Source organism: Molothrus ater, chromosome 4 (assembly GCF_012460135.2).
Source record: "Molothrus ater isolate BHLD 08-10-18 breed brown headed cowbird chromosome 4, BPBGC_Mater_1.1, whole genome shotgun sequence".
In the NCBI taxonomy this organism is placed as follows: Eukaryota; Metazoa; Chordata; class Aves; order Passeriformes; family Icteridae; genus Molothrus; species Molothrus ater.
The window spans coordinates 13535942-13559529 of record NC_050481.2 but is presented as its reverse complement, the minus strand read 5'-3'; the positions used below and the strand labels follow the sequence as shown (position 1 = coordinate 13559529).

Genomic DNA, 23588 nt, shown 5'->3' with positions numbered 1-23588 from the left:
AATACAGCAACTTCAAAAGCCTTCTCTTCACTCACACGCGTTTTCAAAGAGACTACTGGAGGAGCGAATCAACGTGTACTGATTCAACATGCATTATCAATATCCATTTTTGTATCACTCTGCAATATCCAGCCTTTGTGGCAACCTTGACATGCCATCCACCTGCTTCCCTGATGCCTTTGACTAATTTCATTCTATTCCCTAATCCGCAGATGCTTTTCCTGAGCCAGTCCATATGGCCCCTAGGTTTCTGTGCTCTCTGCACTGCTGGGTCAGGCCCATGGTCCATCCAGCCCAGGACTGTCTGGCAGAAGCAGCAAAAAACCCTACTCAGAGACAGCAAAGCAACTGCAATGGAAACCTGATTCCCTCTCCTCTGTTACCAGACAACACCTAGAAAAATCTGTCATTGAACTGATGTGTTCCCCTCTAAAGGGGAGTTCTAAGCCATGCTATAAACACATTTTGACCAGGCTTCCTTGTAGAACAAACTGCTAATTAAAAATTGTCAATAAATTTTGCATTATTGAGACAAGATATAAATAAATGCACAGCTCAGTTTTGCTTTTTTGGCTTTATGTTTGTACAGAGTCTATTAATGTCAGTAAAGGATGCCAACACTGCTGTAAAACACAAAGCATGTTCCAGGCTTTCAGAGACACTTGAAATCTCATTTTGGACACACAAAGCTATAAAAGTCTGGCAACTTAGCAGAGGAGTAAACAAAACTGAACACTTTCCCATGCAGTCTTTGAAATTTTGTCCTCAATATTTTGTTGTCCTACATTGTGCTTTAAGTTGCAGTTACAGAAGTGAGTTGATATTACAGCCAAAGTACAAACCAGCTCCTCTTCAGAGCCTACACAATTTTCTTCTACATTGTTGCATGCCTAATTAAAGACTGCTATTACCACCTCACTACATTCCACATCTTTCTCAGCCAACCACAAAATTTCCCTCAGTTCCTGCATATACTACATAGAGTAATATTTCCGCTAAGTACAAAGTAATGTCCAAGTTGCATCAACACCTGAAAAAACCCCAATATGCATCACTTCAATAAGTAAAATCATGTGTGACCTCTAACACAGCTGACTGTTGCATTTACTATGATTTTTTTAAAAAACCCTACAAGCCTGACCCAGCTAAAGCCAGGGACTTACCTATCATCTGCACTTTAAGTGGACAGAAGTGACTGAACTAGGATAACTGTAGCCAGAGGTGAATTTACTGGGAAGCTGCTAAGGAAGACTGCATCTACTAGGAAACACACAACATTCAGTGATATTCTAGGAACTACTTGGTTACTCTCACTTGTCATCAGCATTGATAAGTTTATCTAGAAAATAAAGTCTCTAAAAACATACAGTAACATAATGAAAGGAATGCATTGTTATAAAGACATTTATGGTAGATTTTTACCACTGCAATACATTTAATTCTATCAGCATTAACTTTGTGGGGTTTCTACAGCGTGATACACGCAAAATAAGTCTGCAACAAGAGATGAGAAAAGGGGAATTCAGACTTCATTAAAACCATTATGAGTTACAGGGTTCTAGTTGCATTAGTGTGCCCAAACCATCCAAATTAGAAACATGATGTATCAGCAGGAAAATTATCTGTAAGAATTTTTTTAAGTTAGTTTGATTTTTTGTTTGTGGTTTTAGTTTGTCTGGCAGAAGTGAAAGAGCTGACAAATTAAATTTACACAGCAATTTAAGCCTCTGCTCCTCAGATCCCATTATTTTTCCTCCAAAGGTGATAAAAACTTGTGTTTCTTTCTCATTTGCACTTTGTCACTCTTGGTGAGAATCTCATAATCCATGAATAGAATCAGAAGCAACTGCACATTATCTTCACCAAAGAGAAATTAAAAAAAAAAGTCTTTGCATCACAGACTGAGGGGAAAAAATTGAGCCAAATCAAGTAACAATCTATACCATAATCAATAAAACAGTTCGAAGCACTAAAGCTTTTTCAAACAAAACTGGCTTAGAACTATTTTAAGTTAGTAACAGATCCCACTGTAAGTAATTTATTTTTTCATTCTATCATCTTCTCCAACCAGGAGGAGTTTTTATTTTAATAAACTAAGGGGGCAAATATGAGGTAACAAACAGGAATTCACCTGATTTGTATGCAAAGGAAATTAAAGGAGTTATTGCTGCCCGCAGTCAATTAAAAATAAAATTCACAATGCATGAGGAATATATATCCATAGTTTAGCTTAGTCTGTCTAAAAAAGGTACCAGAACAGATTAATACTTGAACAAGAATGTGTTTTCAAAGTTGTCCACAGAATAATCAGTTTCTTGAAAGCTTCTATTTCCCTCTTCACTTCTAAGAGGTGCTGAAATACACAAAGACATATTCAACGTGGGCTGGGAAGCCGAGTTCATTGAGAAACTGACCAAAACAAAGCAGATCAGCTTGTATGTTTCTAGGAGTAGAATTTCCAAAGACAACAAAATGAGACTAGTAGAGTTTTGATGCTGGAAGTGAGCTCATTAAGCACTTTGTTACACTGCTGGACAGAGAAAATGTCAGAGGTGGCTCTTCAAGATCCAACACTGCTGAAGTGAACAACTTATTTGCTCGAGTAATCAGAGCTACAGAGGCTTACATTTCTTTAGTAAGCAGCAGATCAATTATTGTGCACTTTAGATTTTTGACCTCCTGAGTCTTTCACATATAGAATGTGATCATCTCTTAAAGATGAGAAACATCAAGACAGCACTTCGGTCTTCTCTTGATAACCTCCTTATGCTACAGCAAGTTGGAAGGGCATAACTAAGTGCAACATGTTTTCTCAAGAAGTTCAAATTAGGGCACCTAACATCCTTGTTTTTAAACTAATCTCTTCACATTCAAGGGTGGTTATGCCAGAAAGAATAAATATATTAAGCCCCCTTTCCACCCAGATTTGCTCAGCCCTTCTTCCACTCTGGCCTAAAGATGCCTCAAACTCGTGACCAAATAAAACCCCAGATAGAGCAGGTGTCCTTTTTCCAAATCATGAGAAGCAGGCTAGCAGATCTCTGCTCCCATCCCTGGTGACTGCAGCTGTGAGTCACCACACAGAATGAAACCAAACAGGAGGGGATCCAGGGCTTAACCCCACCAGGCAACAGCAGATCAGGGTGTGATTGCCATACCCCCTGCTCAACCTGCACACACCCACGGAAACACACTCCCAGAGCCACTGGGAAACAAACTACCAGAAAAGCCAGAGCTAAGGGTCACCTTTTCACGTAAAACTTACAGACTTTCTGTACACCCACACAGAGGAAACCAAGTACACCACTGCTAACCAGTACTTGACACACCTTAAATTCTGGTCAGTGTGATTTCAGAGGTATTACTTGACAAAATGGTCACAGGTAACAAATTAACAGAGGCAGAACTCTGTGACAGATGGATGAGCATTGCTTTGAAGAAAGACTTCATATCCCTCGTATCCCAAAAAGCTACATCAAAAAGTCAGCTTCACAGTTTTTGTTTTTTTTTTTAATCTAGAAAACAATGGCTTTCTGTAACAAAAATTATGAGTTTGTTGGCTGGTTTGATTCTTTCATGCATTTCAGTATCTTCCAAAATACCTGATTTGCCAACTAGCTGATGTTTCCCTAGGTCTCAAAGAAATCAAGGGGCCTACTGTTTTTGCTGTTGCTCCAAAATTAGGATTTGTTCTCACATATCTAGGTAAAGTGTCCTTACTACCAAACTGTTGGCTGTGTCATGACACCCAACAGCTAATAAAACAATGTGAGCACAAGCATGACCTTTAGCCTCTCACATGGTAGGCAGGTGTGCTGAAATGGTTGAGGAACCATCTCAGAGAGGTTGGGGTTGCTGTTTCACTTGTAGAAAAAGCAAGAACACAGTTTCAAAAATTTCCAATGCCAGAAACTCTCCCCTGTCTATCTGGGAAATGAAGATCCAAGAAAATGCAGTCCACAGATCAAATTCTCTTAATCTAAAATCAAGTGTACTCTAAATCATGCTGAAGTTTTTGGTCCTCTTTTCTCCAAAATGGAGCAGAATGAATCAAGGAGCTTTTACATTTTTCATTATTCTGCTGAACCTCTTTCCACTGCTGCCACAAAATACACCTCTAGCACGCCACTCAAAAGGCTACACTAGAAACAAAGTAAAATTTAACATGTTCATGAACAATTTCCCCTTACACAAGTCTCCCAAATTCTAAATTATTCACCAGAATTTCGTTTTGAACCTCATGTCTATATATGTGAGCACTCTGTTTAGTCCAGGACATTGTCAAGTGGACTCCAAGTACCTTTAATCACTTCTTCATACTTGAAGAATCCATGAAACCTCTGCTCTGTACCTTATTTTCATCACTACTGGCATTCCCCTGTATTGAGATTTTCATCCAAACAATCTAGGGCACTACACTGTTAATGCAAAAATATTCCAAAACAAATATTTATCATAACCCAAGAAGATAACACCTAAAAACATGAAACAGACACTGCACACAAATATTTAGGGACCACTGAAACTTGCATGTAGCAAAGAATACCAAAACTAAAATGACTGAAATGCAAACAGCATAAAAAACCAGTATGACTTCTGCCTCAACTTTTCTTGTTACTGAGCTTTAAATTATTAAATGCTCTCACTTCCTGGTCTGTCAGAAACCACATTGTTTTAGAGTCAGAGCTGCTCACTCAAAGGAAGAAGGAGGGACAGCAATTGTTTTTAGAGATGTTTTAAGACCTCTAGTTATAGCAGAATATCTACGTAAACTTGAGGGCTTTTCTCCTAATATTTGATCTCCTGCATCAAGGTAACATTAATTACTAGTCTACTTGCTTTAAATTAGGCAATTTAAAGCAACTGGCCCAAAAAGTTCAATGGTATATATTAAATTTGTAGCTTCAACAAGGAAAAGTTGTATCCTCAATCTTTAGTGAGATCTGTTATGAAATATTAGATACAGCCACACAGCATTCAAAAAATAGCAGCTGAGTCCCTAATTCATTAATTTAAAAAAGGACACTGAAAACATATTCTGCTCTTTCCAAAAAGCAGACCATGTAAAACATGTTTGAATTAACTACTCCCTGACACCCTCAGCCCCTGCCCAAGCCAACAGGAAGCAATAAGGGATGTAAACATCTTTGAAAAACAGCTTTGACTTATAACAGTGTGTGTTTGTTGATGACAGTTTGAGTTACTAAATTAACACTTAACTTTCTTGTTGAGTACACGTTAAATGTTATAACAATATGTTTCTCATCTCTATATAAAGCAACAATTTCTCTGATGAAAATGAAGGAATAGGATGCTTACAGCTGATTCAAGTATAAGAGTGTCTATAAAGAGGCTCATATGCTTTTTTCCCATCTTTTGAGGTAAGTAAAAAGAATATGGTTGAAATCCAGCATGGTGAAAGTGTAAACACATAAAAACATATTAACAGAAAAACAGCATCAAAACCCCTGCAGATTCTTCTGCACACCCATGCTGTTTTTTCCCCTCATTCAGACAATCAACTTACCAGGTTAAACACAGTGTCGACTATATCTCTGTTGGACACTTCACCAACTTCCACCAGTCCTGTCAGCACAGCAAATTTCATCTTAATGCCTCGGATGGGGACTCCTGGATTCAAAGGCTGCAGCACACTTCCCCCTTCAGCAGCATTTCCTTCTTTTCCCGCTCCTCCTCCTCCATCATCACCTGTTGGCTGAACAACTTGTTTGCCTTCACTCGCCATGGCCAGTTCACCGCAGGCTACGGCTTCCAGCGCCAGCTCCACACGCTCGCCGCCCCGGGAAGAGCTGCCCAGTCGGGAAGGTGAGCGGCGGCCTCTGCTTCCTTCCCTTGAGCTCCGGTTCCCGAGGAAAGTGGCGTCCGGCGGGGGAGGGTGTCAGGCGCCCTCGAAATCGCGGCTCTCTCCTCGGCAGGAGGCGTGTGTCACAGCGCTGCCCTCGGGCAGGTGCTCGCAGCCCTGAAGGACAGCCCGAGGTGTGTTTCAGCCCGCGCTCCGTCAGGCGCTGCCCACAGCCCGCACGCCCCGGCCCCAGCCCCGCGCCCGGCGGGAGCCGCCCTGGGAGCGCTCGCGCCTCTCCCCGCGGAAGCGCTCCCGGACCCGCCGTGCTCCGAGCCCCCACCTCAAGGGTTTCATCTGCTTTTTTCTTTTTTTTTTTTTTTCTTTTCTTTTTACCAAGAGGGAACACGTTCCTCCTTCCCGCCCGGCTGCTGCCCGCCGCGGCCCCGGCTCTGCTGGGGCACGGCCCCGGGCAGGTGCAGCGCCCCGCCAAGTTCGCACTCACCGCGGGCTGCGGAGGGGGCGCGGGCTGCTCGACGCGCGGCTCCGGGGCCGGGAGGCGGCTGCACTGCCCGGCTGCGGGCTGCGCTGCGCCGGCCGCCACTCCGCCCGCCCAAAGGCGCCTCAAGTTCCAGCCGCCGCTGCTGCTGCCGCCGTCCCTGCTGCCGCCACCTCACAGCACCGTCCCGGTCAGCCCCATCTCCTTCCTGCCGGCGCTGCCGCTCGCTGCCGCCATGACAGCGCGGAGCCCCCGGAGCGCCTGCGCGGGCCGGGCGCGGGCGGGGCCGCGGCGCGGGGCGGGAGCCGCGGGCTGCGCACGCCCAGGTGAGCGCAGGTGAGCGCAGGTGAGCCCGAGCCGCGCCCTCCCCCTCGTCCCCCTCATCCCCGGGGACGCTGCAGAGCCCGCGTGGGCCGGACGGCCTGGAGGCTGTGTGCAATAACTTGTCCCAGACTATTGCAGTGTTCACAGAGTTGGTAGGGAAGGGGCCTCTGGAGATCGTGGGATTCATTCCCCCTGCCAAGGCAGGGTCACCTGGAGCAGGTGGCACGTCCAGGTGGGTCTGGAATGTCTCCAGAGAGGGAGAGTCCTCCCTGGGCAGCCTGTTCCAGTGCTCTGTCACCCTCAGTATAAAGTTCTTCCTCATGCTGAGGTGGAACTTCTAGTGTTTTAGTTTATGGCCATTACTCCTGTTCCTGTCCCTGGGCACTTCTGAAAAGAGTCTGGCACCATCCTCTGGGCACCACCTTTGCGATATTTATGTGCAGTAATGAGATTACCTTCGGTCTTCTCCAGACTGAAGAGACCCTGGCTCCCACAGTCTCCCTATAAGAGAGATGCTCCAGACCCCTCGTCATCTTTGTGGCCCTTCCCTGGACCCCCTCCAGTAGCTCCTTATCTCTCTTGTCCTAAGGAGCCCAGAACCAGACACAGCCCTCCCGACGTGGCCTCACTAGAGTTGAGTTCTGCAGCTGTTCAGTAACTGAAGTCTGCCCTGCCTGAAGAAATTTTCTTTTTTTTTTTTGGGAGGGGTGGTTTTGGAGAAGGGCGGGTTTTTTTGTTGTTTTTTTCGGGGGCAGTTTTTTTTCTTTGTTTGTTTGTTTGTTTGTTTGTTTTAAGAATCAAAGAAACCCAATGCGAACAGCGGGCCCCCAGCCGGGCGCTCCGCGTTCGCGGACACTCTCCGGAGGAAAACCGCAGCTGTGCGGGAGAGGAGGTTGTTTGGATGCTCCAGCTCCGGCTCCTGTCGCTGCCACAACGATCCCGGAGAGTCGGGTGAGTCGCTTCTGCCACCCAAACCTCCAGCATGGGCGGGCGCGCTGCCGTTCTTCCTCCTGCTGCTGCTCCCTGGAGAGCGCCAGGGGCGCGAGTGTGGGTCGTGAGAGACGCCACCCAGATGTGACGAGCTGAGGAAAAAAGGGGGCAGGATGAGGGAAGGAAAACTCGCTCTCTTCCTTCAGGTGAAAAGCCTGTGGCGGCGGCGCCGGTTGTTTCGGTTTCTCAGAGCCGCTGCCGCAGCCGCTCCCCAGCCCCAAAAAGTCTCCCCAAAGGGGCGGCAGTGCCAAAACCCGGTGCCCCGAAGCCCCCGCCGAGCCCCGGCGTGGGTGGCGGAACCTCCACATACAGCTGGGGTAAAGCACGAGAAGTGCTGCCCTTTTTGTGCTCTCTCCTAGGGTGAGTGAGCTATAAATAGGCATCAATCCCATCCTGTCTCTTTTGTTTGACCTTTTACTTGAATTTATTTGATATTAATCAGAGTATCTGTTAATAAAGAAGCGGGAGGGTCTACTCGTCCGAGCTCTTCTTTCAAGGAGTCTTCAACTGTGCATTTTTAAGGAGACTGCCTGTGTCAGTAAGGATTAGACACACTCCTAAAGGCTGTAGGGTCTTGTACCAGCTCTTTAACACACAGACAAGTGTTTGAGGTTTGTTAATAAAGTATCACAGCCAACATGACAGCATCAAAGATTTCCAGAGGAAGGATCATCTCAGGAATGTGAACATAACCTGCAGACAGATACAGAAAACAAATATAAGCACATGTACCTTTTAACCCTTCACATCCTCTCTGATATAAAAAGCTGTCATTTATGTAATTCTATGGAGGGGAAGGGAATGAATCTTTAAACTGGTAAAAATTTCTGTGTTTTGAGATCTAGCATTAAAGAATTTCCAAGGAGGACAACTGGCATTTGTATGGGAAATAAAAATTTCCCCTTACATTTGATACTGCACCATGTTCGGGATGAAACCATTTGGATGTACCCCTCCCTGACTGTGTTTACACAGACAAAAAAAAGGTAGAAGCAAACTCAAACTGCAGTTTTCCTGGAAAATGCTTTTCTGAAGTGATCTGCAATGTTCTTTATAAGCATACCATATATGATTGCAATTATTTAATATTAATTATTATACTAACTGTATTATTACTATTAATATTATTACCAACATCGTATGAAATTTTAACTTGCCTGTGGCCCAATTTGAGAATGCCATATTTAGTATGTGTAGGTATCAAATTTCCCACAGTTTTGGGGCAAAAAGTATGAGGCACTCAAGACAAGACACATTCCATTATGCCTGTTCCATTCTCTTCCTACATAATTTTCTCACATCGTTACTTTTATCTATAGAGAACATGTCAAGACTAGAACATTTCATAGCTGCTCTCCTGTTTGAATTTCCAAGTCCTAATTTCCAAGAAAAGACTAAGCTCCTTTCTTTCCTTTTCTCGTTTTCCTTGGTTACATACATACATATACATTATTAGGGAGGGATGGTAATCTCTAATTTGAGCAGCAAACATCTGCAGTTTCTTCCTCAGAATGAGAAATGTTTAGAACTGTAATGTTGACATAGTCAGTCTCTGCAAAGCTACAGTGGTCTTGTGTGGCTACACACACGTTGTGTAATCTTGAAATTTTAATCTTAGTGTTTGCTGCTGCCAGCATTTCCCATGCATGTTTTGGATTCCTTACACCTACTGCTTGATCTTCCCTGTCTTTCTGAGTCACCTGTAGTTTGCTGAAGTATTACCTTCCCTCTTGTAAGGGACATACCATTTTTATTTGAGCCTTTAAGCTGGCTAAGTACACAAACATGTCAGTTTTATCTGCCTGCTTTTAAGTACCCTCTCTCCATGGCCTTTAAGGTTTCCATCAGGCTATTTGCCACCAGGCAAAAGCAGAAATGAAATAATATTTGGAATTTTTTGCATACCTAGTGACTTGGAGTATGTGTTCTCTTTGTGACCTCTCTTGTTATCCAAAGAGAATGTAACATTTATTGTTAATATTTTTCTGCTTTCTTCTTTAACATCTCACTAGAAAGAAAATACATAAAATACAATAATTGCAAAAATCCAACTTAATGGGTTTCAGATGTTTTCATCTAAACTGCCTACTCCAATAGCCAGCAAATCCAGCTTGCCAGGAAAAGCAGCACTGTCACGTTGAATTCTGTCAGATCTTCCTGTATTTCCTTACAGATAAATAAATATTCCCTGAGTGGCCTTGATTGTTAAAAGCAGTGGGGTATGTGCATTAGTAAGGCCAGTAAAGTTCAGAAAACTGCCAGTTCAGAGTTGCATAGACAATTGTTTAAAAATTATTTTTCAACCAGGTAAAATCAGTGTTAAATTCTTCAGCTGACCTGTTGATCTCAATTTGGGCTGGGTTTATGTTCAAGCAATCATGCCAAAAACCCATCACCAAAGATCTGGAGAAACAGACTACATTTGATTAAATAAAAGTTATTTAAAAGATAGCTGAGAGTTGAAAGTAAACCCTGTGGTTCTGAGCTTCCCAAGTGTGGTTACAAGCCCAGTGCTGGTTCTGCCTCCCACAAGCAAACTGGAAGTGTTGTGCTAGGGGAATAAAAAATGACAGAAGCTTTCTGTAAACCTTGCACCCCAAAAGAAAAATCAGAAAGTGTGGATTAAAAATTTACTTAAACCCCATCTTGGGAATGAACTCCACAGGATCTTATGGAAGTATTAGCAAGGTCTCTAGGCCCCATTTTAAGAAAAATTATACTTTCTCTTTAAATAACCTTTAAAGTATTACCGTGGGTGCTGGTTTAGAAGCTTTGTTCAAACCTTCTGAGCCCTCTATTCATCACTGGTCAGACCCCTTTGGGGAGGCTGTGTCCAGTTCTGGGCTCCTCAGTACAAAGGCTCATGGGCACACTGGAGCAGGTCCTGGAGCAGCCCCAGAGATGGTGAAGAGACTCAAGCATCTGGTAGGAGGAGAGTCTGAGGGACCCAGGCATAGAAGCCCTGGGGGTCATTTCAATGTGCATTAATAGCTGGTGGGGAAGTAAAGTACAGCAGCTGAGGAACTGACCCATTGCCAGCTCCATTGCATCTGTTGTAAGAGTAATTTTTGGCAGCTAGAGTCATTACCCTTTAAATTGCTGCAGATAAATCTGAGCAGTGCTCAGGGATCAGATCTTTTAAGTAAAAGCTCCCATTTAGTTCATAAAGGAGAAGAAAGCAAGGGTCCACAATACCTCATAACTTTCTTCTGCTTTCACAGTGCAACTAAATTTATGTTCAGTTTTGTTGGGGTCTGAGTGGGCTTCACGAAACCTAGCAATGTCAAAAAAAGTTTTAAACTAAGTATATTTTAACAGCTTAATACTCTGCCTTTAAGCAAAATGAGGGAAGAGAAGTAATACATGATTTCATAACTTTTTATGACCAAATGCTTCTTAATCTTCAGCAATGGATGAGAAGAAATGGCTGCAGGTTATGCCAGGTAGGAGGTAGGTTTAGATTGGATATTAGGATCAAAGGATTATCCAGCACTGGAGCAGGCTGCCCAGGGAAGTGGTGGAGTCACCCATCCCTGGAAGTATTTAAAAGATGAGTGAATGTGGCACTTGATGACATGGTTTAGGGGTGAGATTGGCAGTGTTGGGTTGATGGTTGGACTCCATGATTTAAGAGTGATTTTTCCAGCCTAAATGATTCTATGATTCTGTGATTTAGAGCTTCTTTAAAAATCCTTTAATATTTTAATATCCTGGATATTAAAATTCAAATGAAAAAGCCTCTTTTAAATATGGTTCACCTTAAATATGACAGGTCTCCTCAGTTTCTACAGAGAGCATAGTACGTCAAGAGAGCAATGTCATCCCAAAGCAAAGATCAGCCTTGCCTGAAGAGAAAACTTTTTTTGCTTTCTTTTTGATTAGGTGAGAAGGTTTTTGCAGTAAGTGTTTGATGGCATTATTTCATTTTTAGATATATTTTGGTGCATTTTTATAATGTACTTTTAAAAATGCAGATGGTGATTTTTTTTCTCATTTTTCTTTACAAGTGTAATCAGTATAACTCTTAATTTGTCTGCATCATGTGTTCATGATTGGTAGATTGCTGCTATCAGTGTTCTTAAAAGCATAGAATTAATAAATGAATGTTTAATGAATCTCAGCTAGGTGGCATTGGAAAATGCATTTCCATTCTCTAAGGAATTTATGCAGGCACTGAGCTGAAGAAGCTGCTTTACCTCATTTCTTTGGTTCTCTTAACCTAGAAGGACTCTTCAAAATGTCATTGAAAAACTCCTTACACTATGCAGGTTATATCAGGAAATATCTCATGAAGTTTTACCACAGCAAATTCTGAATAAATTTATGGAACACCTCATTATGTACTACTCTTAATGAGCAGTCTTTACTTTACCTTTAATTCTGCACCCTTATTTTCTGCACCCTTTTTCTTCCACTGACACATTTGTACTAAAAGATGTGATTCTTGTTGTTGTTGTTGTTGTAGTCTCCTCTTCAGAATCCAGCTTCTGGCAGCACTGAAAGATACATTTGCTTTGCTTTCTGCTTTGGTAGTAAACCCCACACTGGTTTTGGGCAAGACAAAGGTGCCTGACATGAGCAAACAGAAAACACTACAAAACATGTTTCTTCACTTGGGCCCTGTTCACTGAAAGCCAGGTTTAAATTCATGAGGTCGTATATCTGTGCACTTGCAGAGTGTGCTGGAAGGAGGTGTCTTTGCAGGTGCTCACCTGCCTTGCTGTGCTGCACCCAAAGGATTCTGTGAGCCTGTGGAAGCAGCTGCTCCCAACCCTTCCCTCATCACATTCAGCTTGCACTGCAGTTGTTTTTAACATACTGTTCAAACTCTCCAGCCAAGCCTCATACAAAAGAAGCATAAGATCCAGAAATAACTCCATATTCGAGTTTTGAGAGGGATTATGAGAGGTTTTCTGCATAAAACTCTAGTATGATCTCAGCGGATGTTTTGAAATCCCCAACAAATTGCTTCTCACAGAGGCTGGATTAAGATCTGTGGAGTAAATGCAGTTGCTGGCCTGTGCTACATCACAGCAAGGAATGAGTAACAAGAACTTGAATTACTACTATTATTATTAAAAAACAGCTCACAGTTGGTAGATACGGTGATGCTTCAGTCTTTCAGTTCTATTGTACAGATTGAACTACAAAGGTTAGAGATGCTCCTGTAATGGACACAGGAGCCATATAATCTCCCTCTGGCTTTTAGTACTCCTCTAGATCACAACACTGAATCAAAAACAGAAGAGAACAGACAAGCCTGAGGATTTTGGCAAAGTAATTTTTTTCCCAGAGACCACATAGCAACTGGTGGCTACATGAAAAGGAAAAAAAATAAGGAGGAGATTGTGCCTCTGGAAATTCGTGCTGTATTTGGTTTTCTTTTTTTTTAATAGCTTATGTACATTTGGGATGCTATATTGATTTTGGCTCACCTGAAAGCTTTCTATTATAGATACTAATTCCTTATATTTTTCTGTCACATATATTTTTGCTACTTCATTTTCTTTTCAATATATCTCCTCCTGAAATGATGCTTTTCTAGGATTCAGAGGGAGGAGGCTCTGTGGGAGGGAGAAAATTTAATAGGGCTTTGTGTAGGACGATGGGCAGGTCAAGGAAGAGAAGGTGATCTTCATGTTTTAGAAGGAAGGAGAAGGACAATATCAAAATAATGAGGTGAATTAAACAGAGGATGGAACAGCAGAAAGTGAAAGGAATGGAGACTAAGAGGCTGTTTTAGAGAAACAGGAATCAATGGCAAGGAAATGCCTAGGGAGACAGTCCATACAGAGCAGTAATGAATCTGTTCCTGCTTTAGGAACAGAATGGAAACAGGAATAAAATATTTAGAAGACTGCAGTTTTACCAGCCTGCAGTGTCTTTCATTAGATTATTAGAAGACATGCACCAAGGAACATTCTTTTACTTATTTACCTGAGGAGTCACAAAGTGATCAAGGATTGTCTGACTGGATTAGCTTCGGTGTTTTGCATATCAAGTCACTCAAACTGCCTACTTTGCAAAGCAGCCAGGTGCTCTAAGACAGTAGCTTATTGTTAAGTATCAGGCACTGTGGAAGCCAGTATTTCCTGAAGATACAAATCTTTTACATAATCCTTTCTGTATTATACCCTATATGCTGTACCCACTAGATTTATGAAACCAGTGATTTGCCATTGATCCAATTACTCCAGCTAGCACCAACTGAAAACCAAAAAAGTACTTGCACCTCAAAATGCTATGAACATCTAGCTAACCCAGGGGAGATAGGAGATCAGAAGAAAATCTGCAATTTGGTAGCAGGGACCCTATATTAGGATATGGAATTAAGGCAAAATGAGGAGATAGAATTAAGGAATTAATTGAGCAAAGTTGGGTCTAAACAATGTCCATTGCATCATGTCCATCTTGGTTTGGTAACACTTGACCAGATGGTAATACATTGATAGGAGGTGCTACTGATGTTACAGCAATTCATCTGTGGAAGGAGCAACAAGGGACACGAAGCCAGTCCCAGCTGTTACCTCGATGAATAGTCTGTGTGAAATTCATCTTCTTTATGTTGATAAGAGATGAATTGCGGGATGAGTCGATGGAGTTGTGTGGTGACTTAAATATGATGTCAAGTGATCACCCCAAATGTTATTAGTAAAAGCAAGACTATTGTTATCTCTGCAGCTGCCAGCCACATACTCACCTGCCTGAGCGATAAACTGATCCATTTCTGTTAATGAGGATTAGACACCATTGCAAAATTATTGATTTACATATGGCCAGATAAATTAAACTAAACTTGTGGTATGTTACTGCACTTTCATAAAAAAGCCCTAGCAGTATTCTAGCACTTGAAAATATTGCAAGAATTCTGATCCAGACTATGATGCACTACTGCCACATTATCCTGTCTAGAATTATTTTTCATTACTGCTATCTGCTGCAGAGTTTCACAAAGGTACTTAAGTATTGTTTCACTCTTGCTCTGGTATTACAATCCTAATAAATGCAAAAAGGCCCCAAAGATCCAGAGTCTTTTTTAAAACTTATTCCAGTAATTCTCATAAATCCCAAATTCACAGAGAAAATTTCAGAAGAAAACATTCCTGAGAGACTTTGGTTTTCTCACATTCATGCACAGAAGGCTAGAGAGATGTTCAATAGGACTGTTTGAATCAATGATCAGCATCAGATGAAGAAGCTGTATACTTCAGGTCAGTCAAAAATGCCAAAGGAGGAGGAAAATAGTAAAAGTTTAGCAATGAATATCATATTTTCTTGATTTTTGGTCTATTTAAGTCATGGATTCTTTTCATATGGGAAAAGAAGAGAGATGGGAGAACATTGCAGAAATAATTGCATGACTGTGAGTATTTAACAGCCAAGTAGGCACTGGGAATCTTTGAACAGAGCTTCCCAAATCATGGCACATGCCAGTGGTGGCACACAAACCACTGCCAAGTGCTGTTCAGGAAGAGACAAGAACTGCTGCTACCTCAGGGGCTTTCAATAGCAACGTCAGGTGCTGCACATCCTCCCCTTTAGGCCTGCCCAGGGATCCCAGAGCACACAGGCAGAGGCCTCTGTGAAGAACCTGAATCCTCCTTCAGTTAGCACTTTTTGTGTGATTCGCTTCCAGACACCTTGTAAATCTGAGGGAAGATGAACAGTCTGGGTTATCCCATGTCCTACACTTCAGTCATTCCAAGTGCCCCAGTAGATATTATTACTTTTTTAAGTATACCTAAGTTTGCATTGTAATAATTTTTACAGTTTTTCTTAATTAAGTCTCTTTTTTTTAAATGATGCAATTTTTAATTACTCTGCCAAATTCATCACTAATGGGTTCCCTGTACATTAAAAAGCTAGCTTTCTTCTGCATGTTTCCATTTCTTTGTTATGTTTTTATGAGCTTGCAAATCTGTAAGCACTTTTCTCTGTTTGCAGGCCAGTGGGGGAGGTCAGGATGTTTATAAAGACCTGGAATTCCAAAAAATTCATTTTGTATTTTAGTTTGGATTACTACCACTTAAGCGTAATGACAACATCCATCCAGTTAAAAGTCCAGCTTCATTGGAAATTGTGGGCTTTTTCCAGTGAAACACGGCTAATCAAAAATGTATGAGTAGTGCTTTCATAAGTAAAACAAAAAAAAAAGGTAAAATAGTCTCATAAAATAAAATAAATAATGGAGAGTGAACAACTTTCTGTTCTAACATGGCCATCTGTCATTTATAAAGACATCACCCCATTAACCTGTCTAATCAACTCCATTCTTTTTTCAAAGTTGGTTAGGTAAGTTTATGAGGAGACGTGGATGTTCTCTTGATTAAATCTGTTGTAAAATGGCGTCCCTGGTGTTCTGCTTTGTGTGCATTTACACATATAAAGGTAATTACAAGTACATATCACTACTGTAAATTCCATGCTTGTCATATTACAGTACATGACATTTTCATTTCCTCCTGGTGAAAATGAAATCTGATATTTTCTGTTCAAGCAATAATGACCAATTAGAATTTGTTATTATTAATGTTTACCCAAAAGTACTCCAAGTCATGGGGTGGTTTCCTCCAAGGCAGCTGAATTTATAATGTGGAAAAAAGGGGGTTGACATGTTGCTATACCACCTTCAGCCATTCCCTCTCAAGCCTGGTTATCCCTTCAGCAAACAGGTAGATCCTTATGGAAAACCCACAATGCAAGGAAGAATATTACTGAGTTCAAGTTTGGAAATGAAAACCCTGAGATTAGCTGAGTTGGTCAGAGCCTGGTGCTAACAATGCCAAGATTTTGGGTTTGATCCCTGTATGGGACATTCACTTAAGAATAGGACTCTATGATCCTTGTGAGCACGTTCCAACTCAGAATATTCTGTGAAATCATTCCTTTCTTTCTGTGAAACCACTCTCCTTGCAGAGATTTCAGAAGTCTGCCTGACATTTCCTCCCTGGTATTTTGCTTTCATCACAGGAAGCAGAGCTCAGCTGTCCTGTGGCAGTCGGAGGCAGTTGAGTTGGACCAGTCTTGGTGCAATGTGGTTTAGTTACCTACACCAGGAGTGCTTCAGTGGCCTTGGGTGCCACCAGCAACTGGGGAAATTATTGGAAACTGACCCTCAGAAGGACTGCCCAAGAATCAATCCAAACTGCGCTGTCCCTGGGAATCACAACAGGAAGGTTTCTCTAGCATGTGGTCAAAGTTTATGGAGATAGCTCAAATACTGAGTACATTTTAAATGCTTAACTGGTCACTTAGGGAAGCCCCAAATTGTTGTATTTCACAAAATGCCAGTTTTTTCACTACAAATTTCAGCATTTGGATTATTTTTTAATTGCCTACTTCTTTTGTTTAAAAGACACATTTTCAAATCCTGAGATGTGTAGATTTACTCAGATTTAGGTAGATTTTTCTAAAAAATCCTTCAATGGTGATGGAAAGCACCCTTATTTTTAGAAAGGTTTGAGTCTGAGAATGAAAACTTGTTATATTTGAAATCTTCCCTCTAAAAACTTTCCTCTCTGGAGGTAAGACATGGATGGACAACACACAAACCCACAGTGAAGAGAGGAGGAAAACCAGCCCTATATTCTATGGAGAGAGAGAGGGTAAAAAAAGAGCAAGCAGTTGGAATTATGTTGGGGTATATCATAGGACAGAAAGCAGAAGATAATTTTGGGATCCTCCCTTTGGAAGATGGAAGCAGATCTGCTCTACTCTCACTGAAATTCAGTGGAGGAAGCTGGCTGGGGAGTGTTACAACTCAAGGAACGGCCAGCACATCTCTTGACATCCTGAAGGGTGGCTGTGGTGAGCTGGGGGTCGGTCGCTTTCTCCGGGCAACAACAGACAGAACAAGAGGACACAGTCTCAAGCTGCGCCAAGGGAGATACAGGCTAGAATTAAGGAGGAGTTTTTCACAGAAAGAGTGGTCAAATACTGGAATCATCTACCCAGGAAGGTGGTGGAGTCACCATCCCTCAATGTGTTTAAAAAAAGACTGGATGTGGCACTTGGTGCCATGATCTAGTTGAGGTGTTAGAACATGGGTAGGACTCAATGATCTTAAAGGTCTCGTCCAACCCAGAAATTCTGTGATTCTGTGACATATCTCAGGGTATTAGAAATTCAAGGCAGCCTAAAAATATTCAGATATAAATTAAATACCCATAGCCTTGTGTCTAGCATAGAGACAGAAGAATGGAGAATCTGACTGGCCACTTATTCCTCTTTCCCAGGTCATAAGCACCCATGTCATGATCACAGACATAACGTGGCAGCTGTTTCATCACCTTTTTCTCTCTCTGAAGGAAACTGACACTTGGAAAAACAAGGAGTAGGCTTAGATCACCTTTATGGTCTGAAAACAGCAGGATGTGATACTATGCTCAGCTATTTTTAAAACTTCAAAAATTGTGCAGTTTTGAATGATTGTGCTTTACTGGCTCTTCCCTTAATACTTTTTTTTTTCTCAAAAGTGAAGAGAGAGAGTAGTATCAGAAGCCGAGAGTAGAAGTAGTAGTGGCAGACTAAAAACTGAACTTCTGCTTGTTCTGGCAGCCAGAAGATAGGATGTCATGAGAATTTGTGGATGCCCCATCCCTGGAAGTGTTCAAAGCCAGGCGGGATGGGGCTCTGAGCAACCTGGTTTAGTGGGAGGTGTCCCTGCACAAGGCAGGCAGGTTGGAATGAGATGATCCTTAAGGGCCCTCCCAACCCAAATCACTCTGTGCTTCTGTGATTCATGGCAGGGTGCTCTGAAGGGCAAAGGGCCACAGAGACTGGTCAGTCTTGGATACCAGCCTCCTGAGAGCACAGGGACCATCCACCCAGAACTGCAGGAAAATGGGCGCACACAGAAGGCAGCCAGACTGGTTGAACAGGAAACTCCTAACTCAGTTCAGATGCAACAAGGAAGTGTGTGGGAATGGAAGTGGGGATGGGCTGAGCAGTAGAAACAGAAGTTTTGTGGCTCTGCAGGGATGGAGTTGGGTGGAGCTACTGCACGTTGACAGACAGGGCGTCGAATCCACAGCTGCGGAAATTTTAAAAAAGCTTGAGTGCATAAAACCCTGAGCAACCTGACTGAACTTTCCAACCTAAATTAGTAATGATTCTATATTCTTTACAGAAATCAGAGTTGAACAGGCCAGCCTAGACCACTTTCCTCAGGGCATTGTCCATCTGAGTTTTACTCTACAGAAAGGCTACTTGCCATTTTAGCTTAGTCTTATGAAATGAACCTAACTTAAACTCAATCTTTACTGTTTCATTTCTGGCAGTCTTTCTTTTCAATTTGTGTGACATGTACGTACCACTATATGCATTCCTTTCTTGGAGGGGATGTCAGTTTTCAAATCAGGATCTGCATTGTTACGAGGAGTTGAAGATGGAATCAATGAACATCCTGATTAAATGTAGGGTAGAATTGTTTTTTTCTATAGAAATATAGGCTGAAGTCTACCTTTTTGTTGTTTCTTTCTATGTGCACAGGCAGTTTATAAATGTATACTACCATATTTTGTAATGAGAGGTAATTCAAGTTCTTGTTAAAAATTGTTTCATTTTGAATATTGGTATTTATTAAAAAATGAAAAGATTTACAAATGTTTTCTGATAGCCAGTCAAATCAGAAGAAAAAAATCCATGTGTTGTTAACATGATGAAAAATAAAGAATACAAGAGTAGCATGAATTTTCTACAACAACCACTGCACTTTTTATATAACATTTAATATAAATGAATGGATCCAAAAATATTTATAGCAGGGAAGTGAACTAGATGACTTCTTGATGGCTTGTCCTGTAAAATATTTCTGTGATTTTTTTTTGTCAGGATATCCCCTTCCTACAGACGTAAGCCCAGAGTTGAGAAGCCGTTCTGCGTAAGTTCATGCATATTGAAATATGGTGAGGTCTCTTTAGTTAGATCATAGCATTTAGCTGAAAAAGGTCCAATAAAGAACACCTAAGTGCAGAAATAAAGATTTACATGATCTGGTATTGCAGCTGGACTGGTTTTTGATGAAAATGTCATGGGTGTTTTTTCCCCCTTTTATATTTTAGGTACATTTCCAGTAGAATGGCAAGGATATGTATCCATTTCAAAAGAATCTCTTTTTCAACTTACAAATTTGTATCTTAAAAGGGTACAGAATTAAAATAGGTGTTATCAAATGTTAGCACATAACCTCACTGTTTAAATTTAATAAATATAGCAAATGTGAGTCCTGCTTAAAGAAAGAAACAAAAACTGAACAAAGGGTTTGGGATTCAGCTATAAAAAATAACTCTAAGTATCCACAAGTTTTTAAAGGCTTGAATTACAGGAGTGTGAACATTGTTGGGGACTGGATATGTATCATTCTAGTGATAAGACTATTTGCTGCTTTTTGAAAAAGAATTTTCCACTAAAATTGTGGCTGCCAGATTTCCTACATCCCTTGCTTTCCTCAAATATTTTGAAGGCTCCCATCATCTTAATATAAGCTGTGAAAGGGATGATTTGGCCCTGGGAGCACATATACAGCAGTTCCTATGACACTTCAGACAGCTGGTAGTCTGAAAAGCACAAGTTGAAAACTCTAATGTGAGCAAATAATCATGTTCTCCACTTACTAAATTAATTTAATGGGCCACATTGTAAAATTACACTGCCAGCCATTCCTGGACCTTGAGATGAAACATGCTACTCTTCAAATAATGCTGTACAGTGAAATATTTATGCCTTGAAAGGGAAAAAAAAAATCACAGAAATATCTTAATTTAGCTGTGGTACCTGATCTTTCATATTTTTAACATATGGACCCAGTAAATGTGATGATTGGGTAAAAAGACAGGCAAATGCCTTTTAGACAAAAACTTTCAAAGTCTCATTTTCTTAATTTGAAGTGGGTGCTGGATAAAATGCATGAGGAAAGTCAGGTTTTTTTTGCCAACTACAGCATAGTGGATATCTTCTTGCATAATGAAGTGTTAACTAAGTCATGCTTTTGGAGAATGATTTAAAGTGTGATTCCAGCACCAAGAGACTGTGAAAAAAGCAGGGCACCATGGTGCCTCAGTAATTTCAGCATAGGATATGCTGAGTTTGCAAGGAAAAAAGGTGGGAATGTTTGGTTTGGGTTTTTTTCCCCTTCCTAATTTCCAGCTGCCCAAACTCCTCCTCTGAGATTTTTACATTTCATGCATGATTAAGTGGAATAAATTATCATAAGACTAAGTTGCATGATTGACTATAGCTCAGTTGGTAGGAGAGAAGGGGAGATTTTAAGCTGCACCATGAGCAAATTTGGAGGGCAATAACTGATAAAGAAAATTCTTAACCACCTCACTAGGGCTCTTTTACAAAATAAGGTAGGAGAATCAGATCTTTCAGAATCGCATAGTAATGAGCTAAAACAGCTTGTATAAAAAGATGCATGCTATTCCAGTTACAGGAAAACTCACTAGCAATTTTATGGATGAATTCCAGATTGTTCTATCAAACATCAGGAAAAAAATCTAGGGAATTGGGAAGCAGACCGGTAAATAAAATTTTGATAATCAATCCTTTGCTTAGGATTGAAAACAGGAAAAAGAAGAAAGAATACACAAAAATGCCCTAAAGCAGGTAAACATGAACAATCAACTGAAGCATAACCTAAAAGAGCAGAGGATTATGGACCACTGCCCTCCCCCCCACCCTGTTTAATTTGCAGAAGTGAAAAATTAACAGGCAGTGGCCTCTTTTCCCTACAGAGGCCACATTTAATTGTACTTACACTAAGAGACCATTATTTTGTCTAAGTAGCTTTCTGCTCTTTCAACCAGAGGGCTCTTAGGACTCTGGCTCTACGTGTGCCCTGCAAAGCTGCAGCAGAAGGAAATGGATGGAGATTCTGGGGGAGAGGGCAGGAGTGGCCACTCCCAGGGAAGGGAGTAATATGAGAGATGAGAGGGGCTGGAAATTCACTGTGCTCCCTCTTATTAAAAATGCTGGGAAGTGATCCATGCTAGCAGTATTTTTTCTTCATAATTTATGTGCTATGCCATGGTGCTTTGCTACAGTGGGATCCAAACTATTCTAAGTATTTTTAATTAACAAGGACCCATAAAGGAAGAATTATATATCCATGCAAGAAAATAGGACAGCAGGGAGGTTCTCATGTGAGCCAAGGCTCTACAGAAAATGTTGCCAATAAGGCATAAGGCTGCCTGCATCTGCACTTACAGAGTGCTGTAAATACTTTGGGTGAGTTAAATAATGTAAATTTGAAGGAAAATTGAAAGTAGAGAATTAAATACACTGGAGAAGTGCCATAGAAAAACATATGCTCACCAAAAATGAAGGCTGTGTGACAAAGTCCTCAGATCCTAATTTTTTTCTGGCTAAATTACACCTGAGCTGTTGACTAATGTGACTCCCAATGAAATTCAGGTTTGACTAATCTATTCCTTAATACCTGCTTGTTGTAGGCAAAAATAAAGCATTATACATATCAAAACCAAATATTTTTTCCTAAATTAGAGTATTTTACTAAAAACTTAAGTGAATTTGCCATGGAAGTGGGCCATCAAGATCTGGCTGTGCTGAGGTACAGAGCTGGCTTGGCTTTTTTGCTATGCAAGTTATTTCTGTAGATATACCCTGCCTGTAAGATTTGCTAAACTAGAAGTGCAAAAACAGTTGTAGGAGTTATCTGAGAAGGGGACAGCAGGATTTAAAACAAAAAGCTTGTGTTTTACTTTGCTTGTAAGGTAAAAGCAAAGGGAAATTTCAGGGTAATGTGTATTATATATACTTTATGACAACTAAAATAAAAGGGAAGATACTTTTTTACATCTGGAAAGAATAATCTTCTTGATTCAGATGCTAAATAAAATGATAATAATTCCTCCTTCAAAGATGGAGTACATAAATAAGTTATACAGAAATACTGATTTTGTTGTGCAGTACATTCATAAATATTAGATAAAAAAGGAATCACAGTTACAGAAAGCAACTTACAAAAGCTGTTGCAGTCTTTTGGGTTTTCCTTTTATTAAAATAAATTAGTAGTCTTTCTTAGATTTTTAAAACCAATTTCTATCCAGAAGTTAAGCGTATTTATTTAAATGGATAGCATAGATTTCCAAAGAAAGAAAGGCCCAACATTACTGTCAGATTTATGAAGAAAGTTCCTTATTTTTATTTTAGTAGATAAAAAATATATTTTGAATAAAGCACAGTTTATGTTGATTTACTTAATCATAGTTTGCATGGTATAAAAAAATTGGTCTCTAGAAAAGAGTCTGTTTTGGCAGGAACTGAAAGTTTTCACTGATGGCTTAAAAAAATATCACAAGGTTACATTCTCAGGAACATTTAAAAATATCTTTTACATGTAGCAATAAGAAAGCGTTCAAAGCTTGATCATTTAAAGAGAACTAATAGTGTTGTCTTATACATCAAGAGTTCTATTATCATTATAGTACAAGGAGTCCATATTTGTTGTCTTATATATCAAGACTTCTCTTATCATTATGGTGCAAGGATTTTCATATTGCCAGAGTTTCATACCTCCTCGACATTTCTTGTAGGCAGCTCCTCTAAGCACTGACTATTCCTGGTCCTTGCAGTAACCAGCCTCTGACTCCAGATCCCACCAATCCACTCTTTTATACAAAAGTTCTTATTGGCTACAGGTGTGGCCTGTTAAGATCAGGCCTGCTTCTAATTTTTAGTAATTGGTCCAGCTGCAACTCTTTAGGGGATAAGATTACATTCTATACCACCTTCATTTACCCATACTGTATCCCCCTACATAATAGAAATCCATTTTGTTCGGACTGGTTATCTGAAAGGACAAGACTGAACAAGACTTCCATGCCCCTTTTTTAAAAAAAAGAACAAAGTAATATCCTGAAGTGTTGATTGAGCTGTGCGCTCTCAGTTCTCCTTGGCTTTAAAGGTGCCCTATTCTTTGTCTGCAGTGTGTGATATGGGAAGTGACTTCTC

General features: G+C 40.8%; 1 protein-coding gene across 1 annotated transcript in view; it reads right to left on the bottom strand.

Moving 5' to 3' along the window:
* The window catches only part of LRBA (LPS responsive beige-like anchor protein), a 368959-nt gene extending 362513 nt beyond the window's left edge, over positions 1-6446 (bottom strand). The window contains exons 1-2 of the mRNA XM_036381985.2: positions 6306-6446; positions 5528-5980 (exon numbers count right to left, since the gene is read on the bottom strand). Of these exons, the coding sequence (XP_036237878.1) occupies positions 5528-5746 (219 nt within the window). The 5' untranslated portion in view covers positions 5747-5980; positions 6306-6446. The remainder of the gene's footprint in view (positions 1-5527; positions 5981-6305) is intronic.
* Between the last annotated feature and the right edge of the window lie 17142 nt (positions 6447-23588).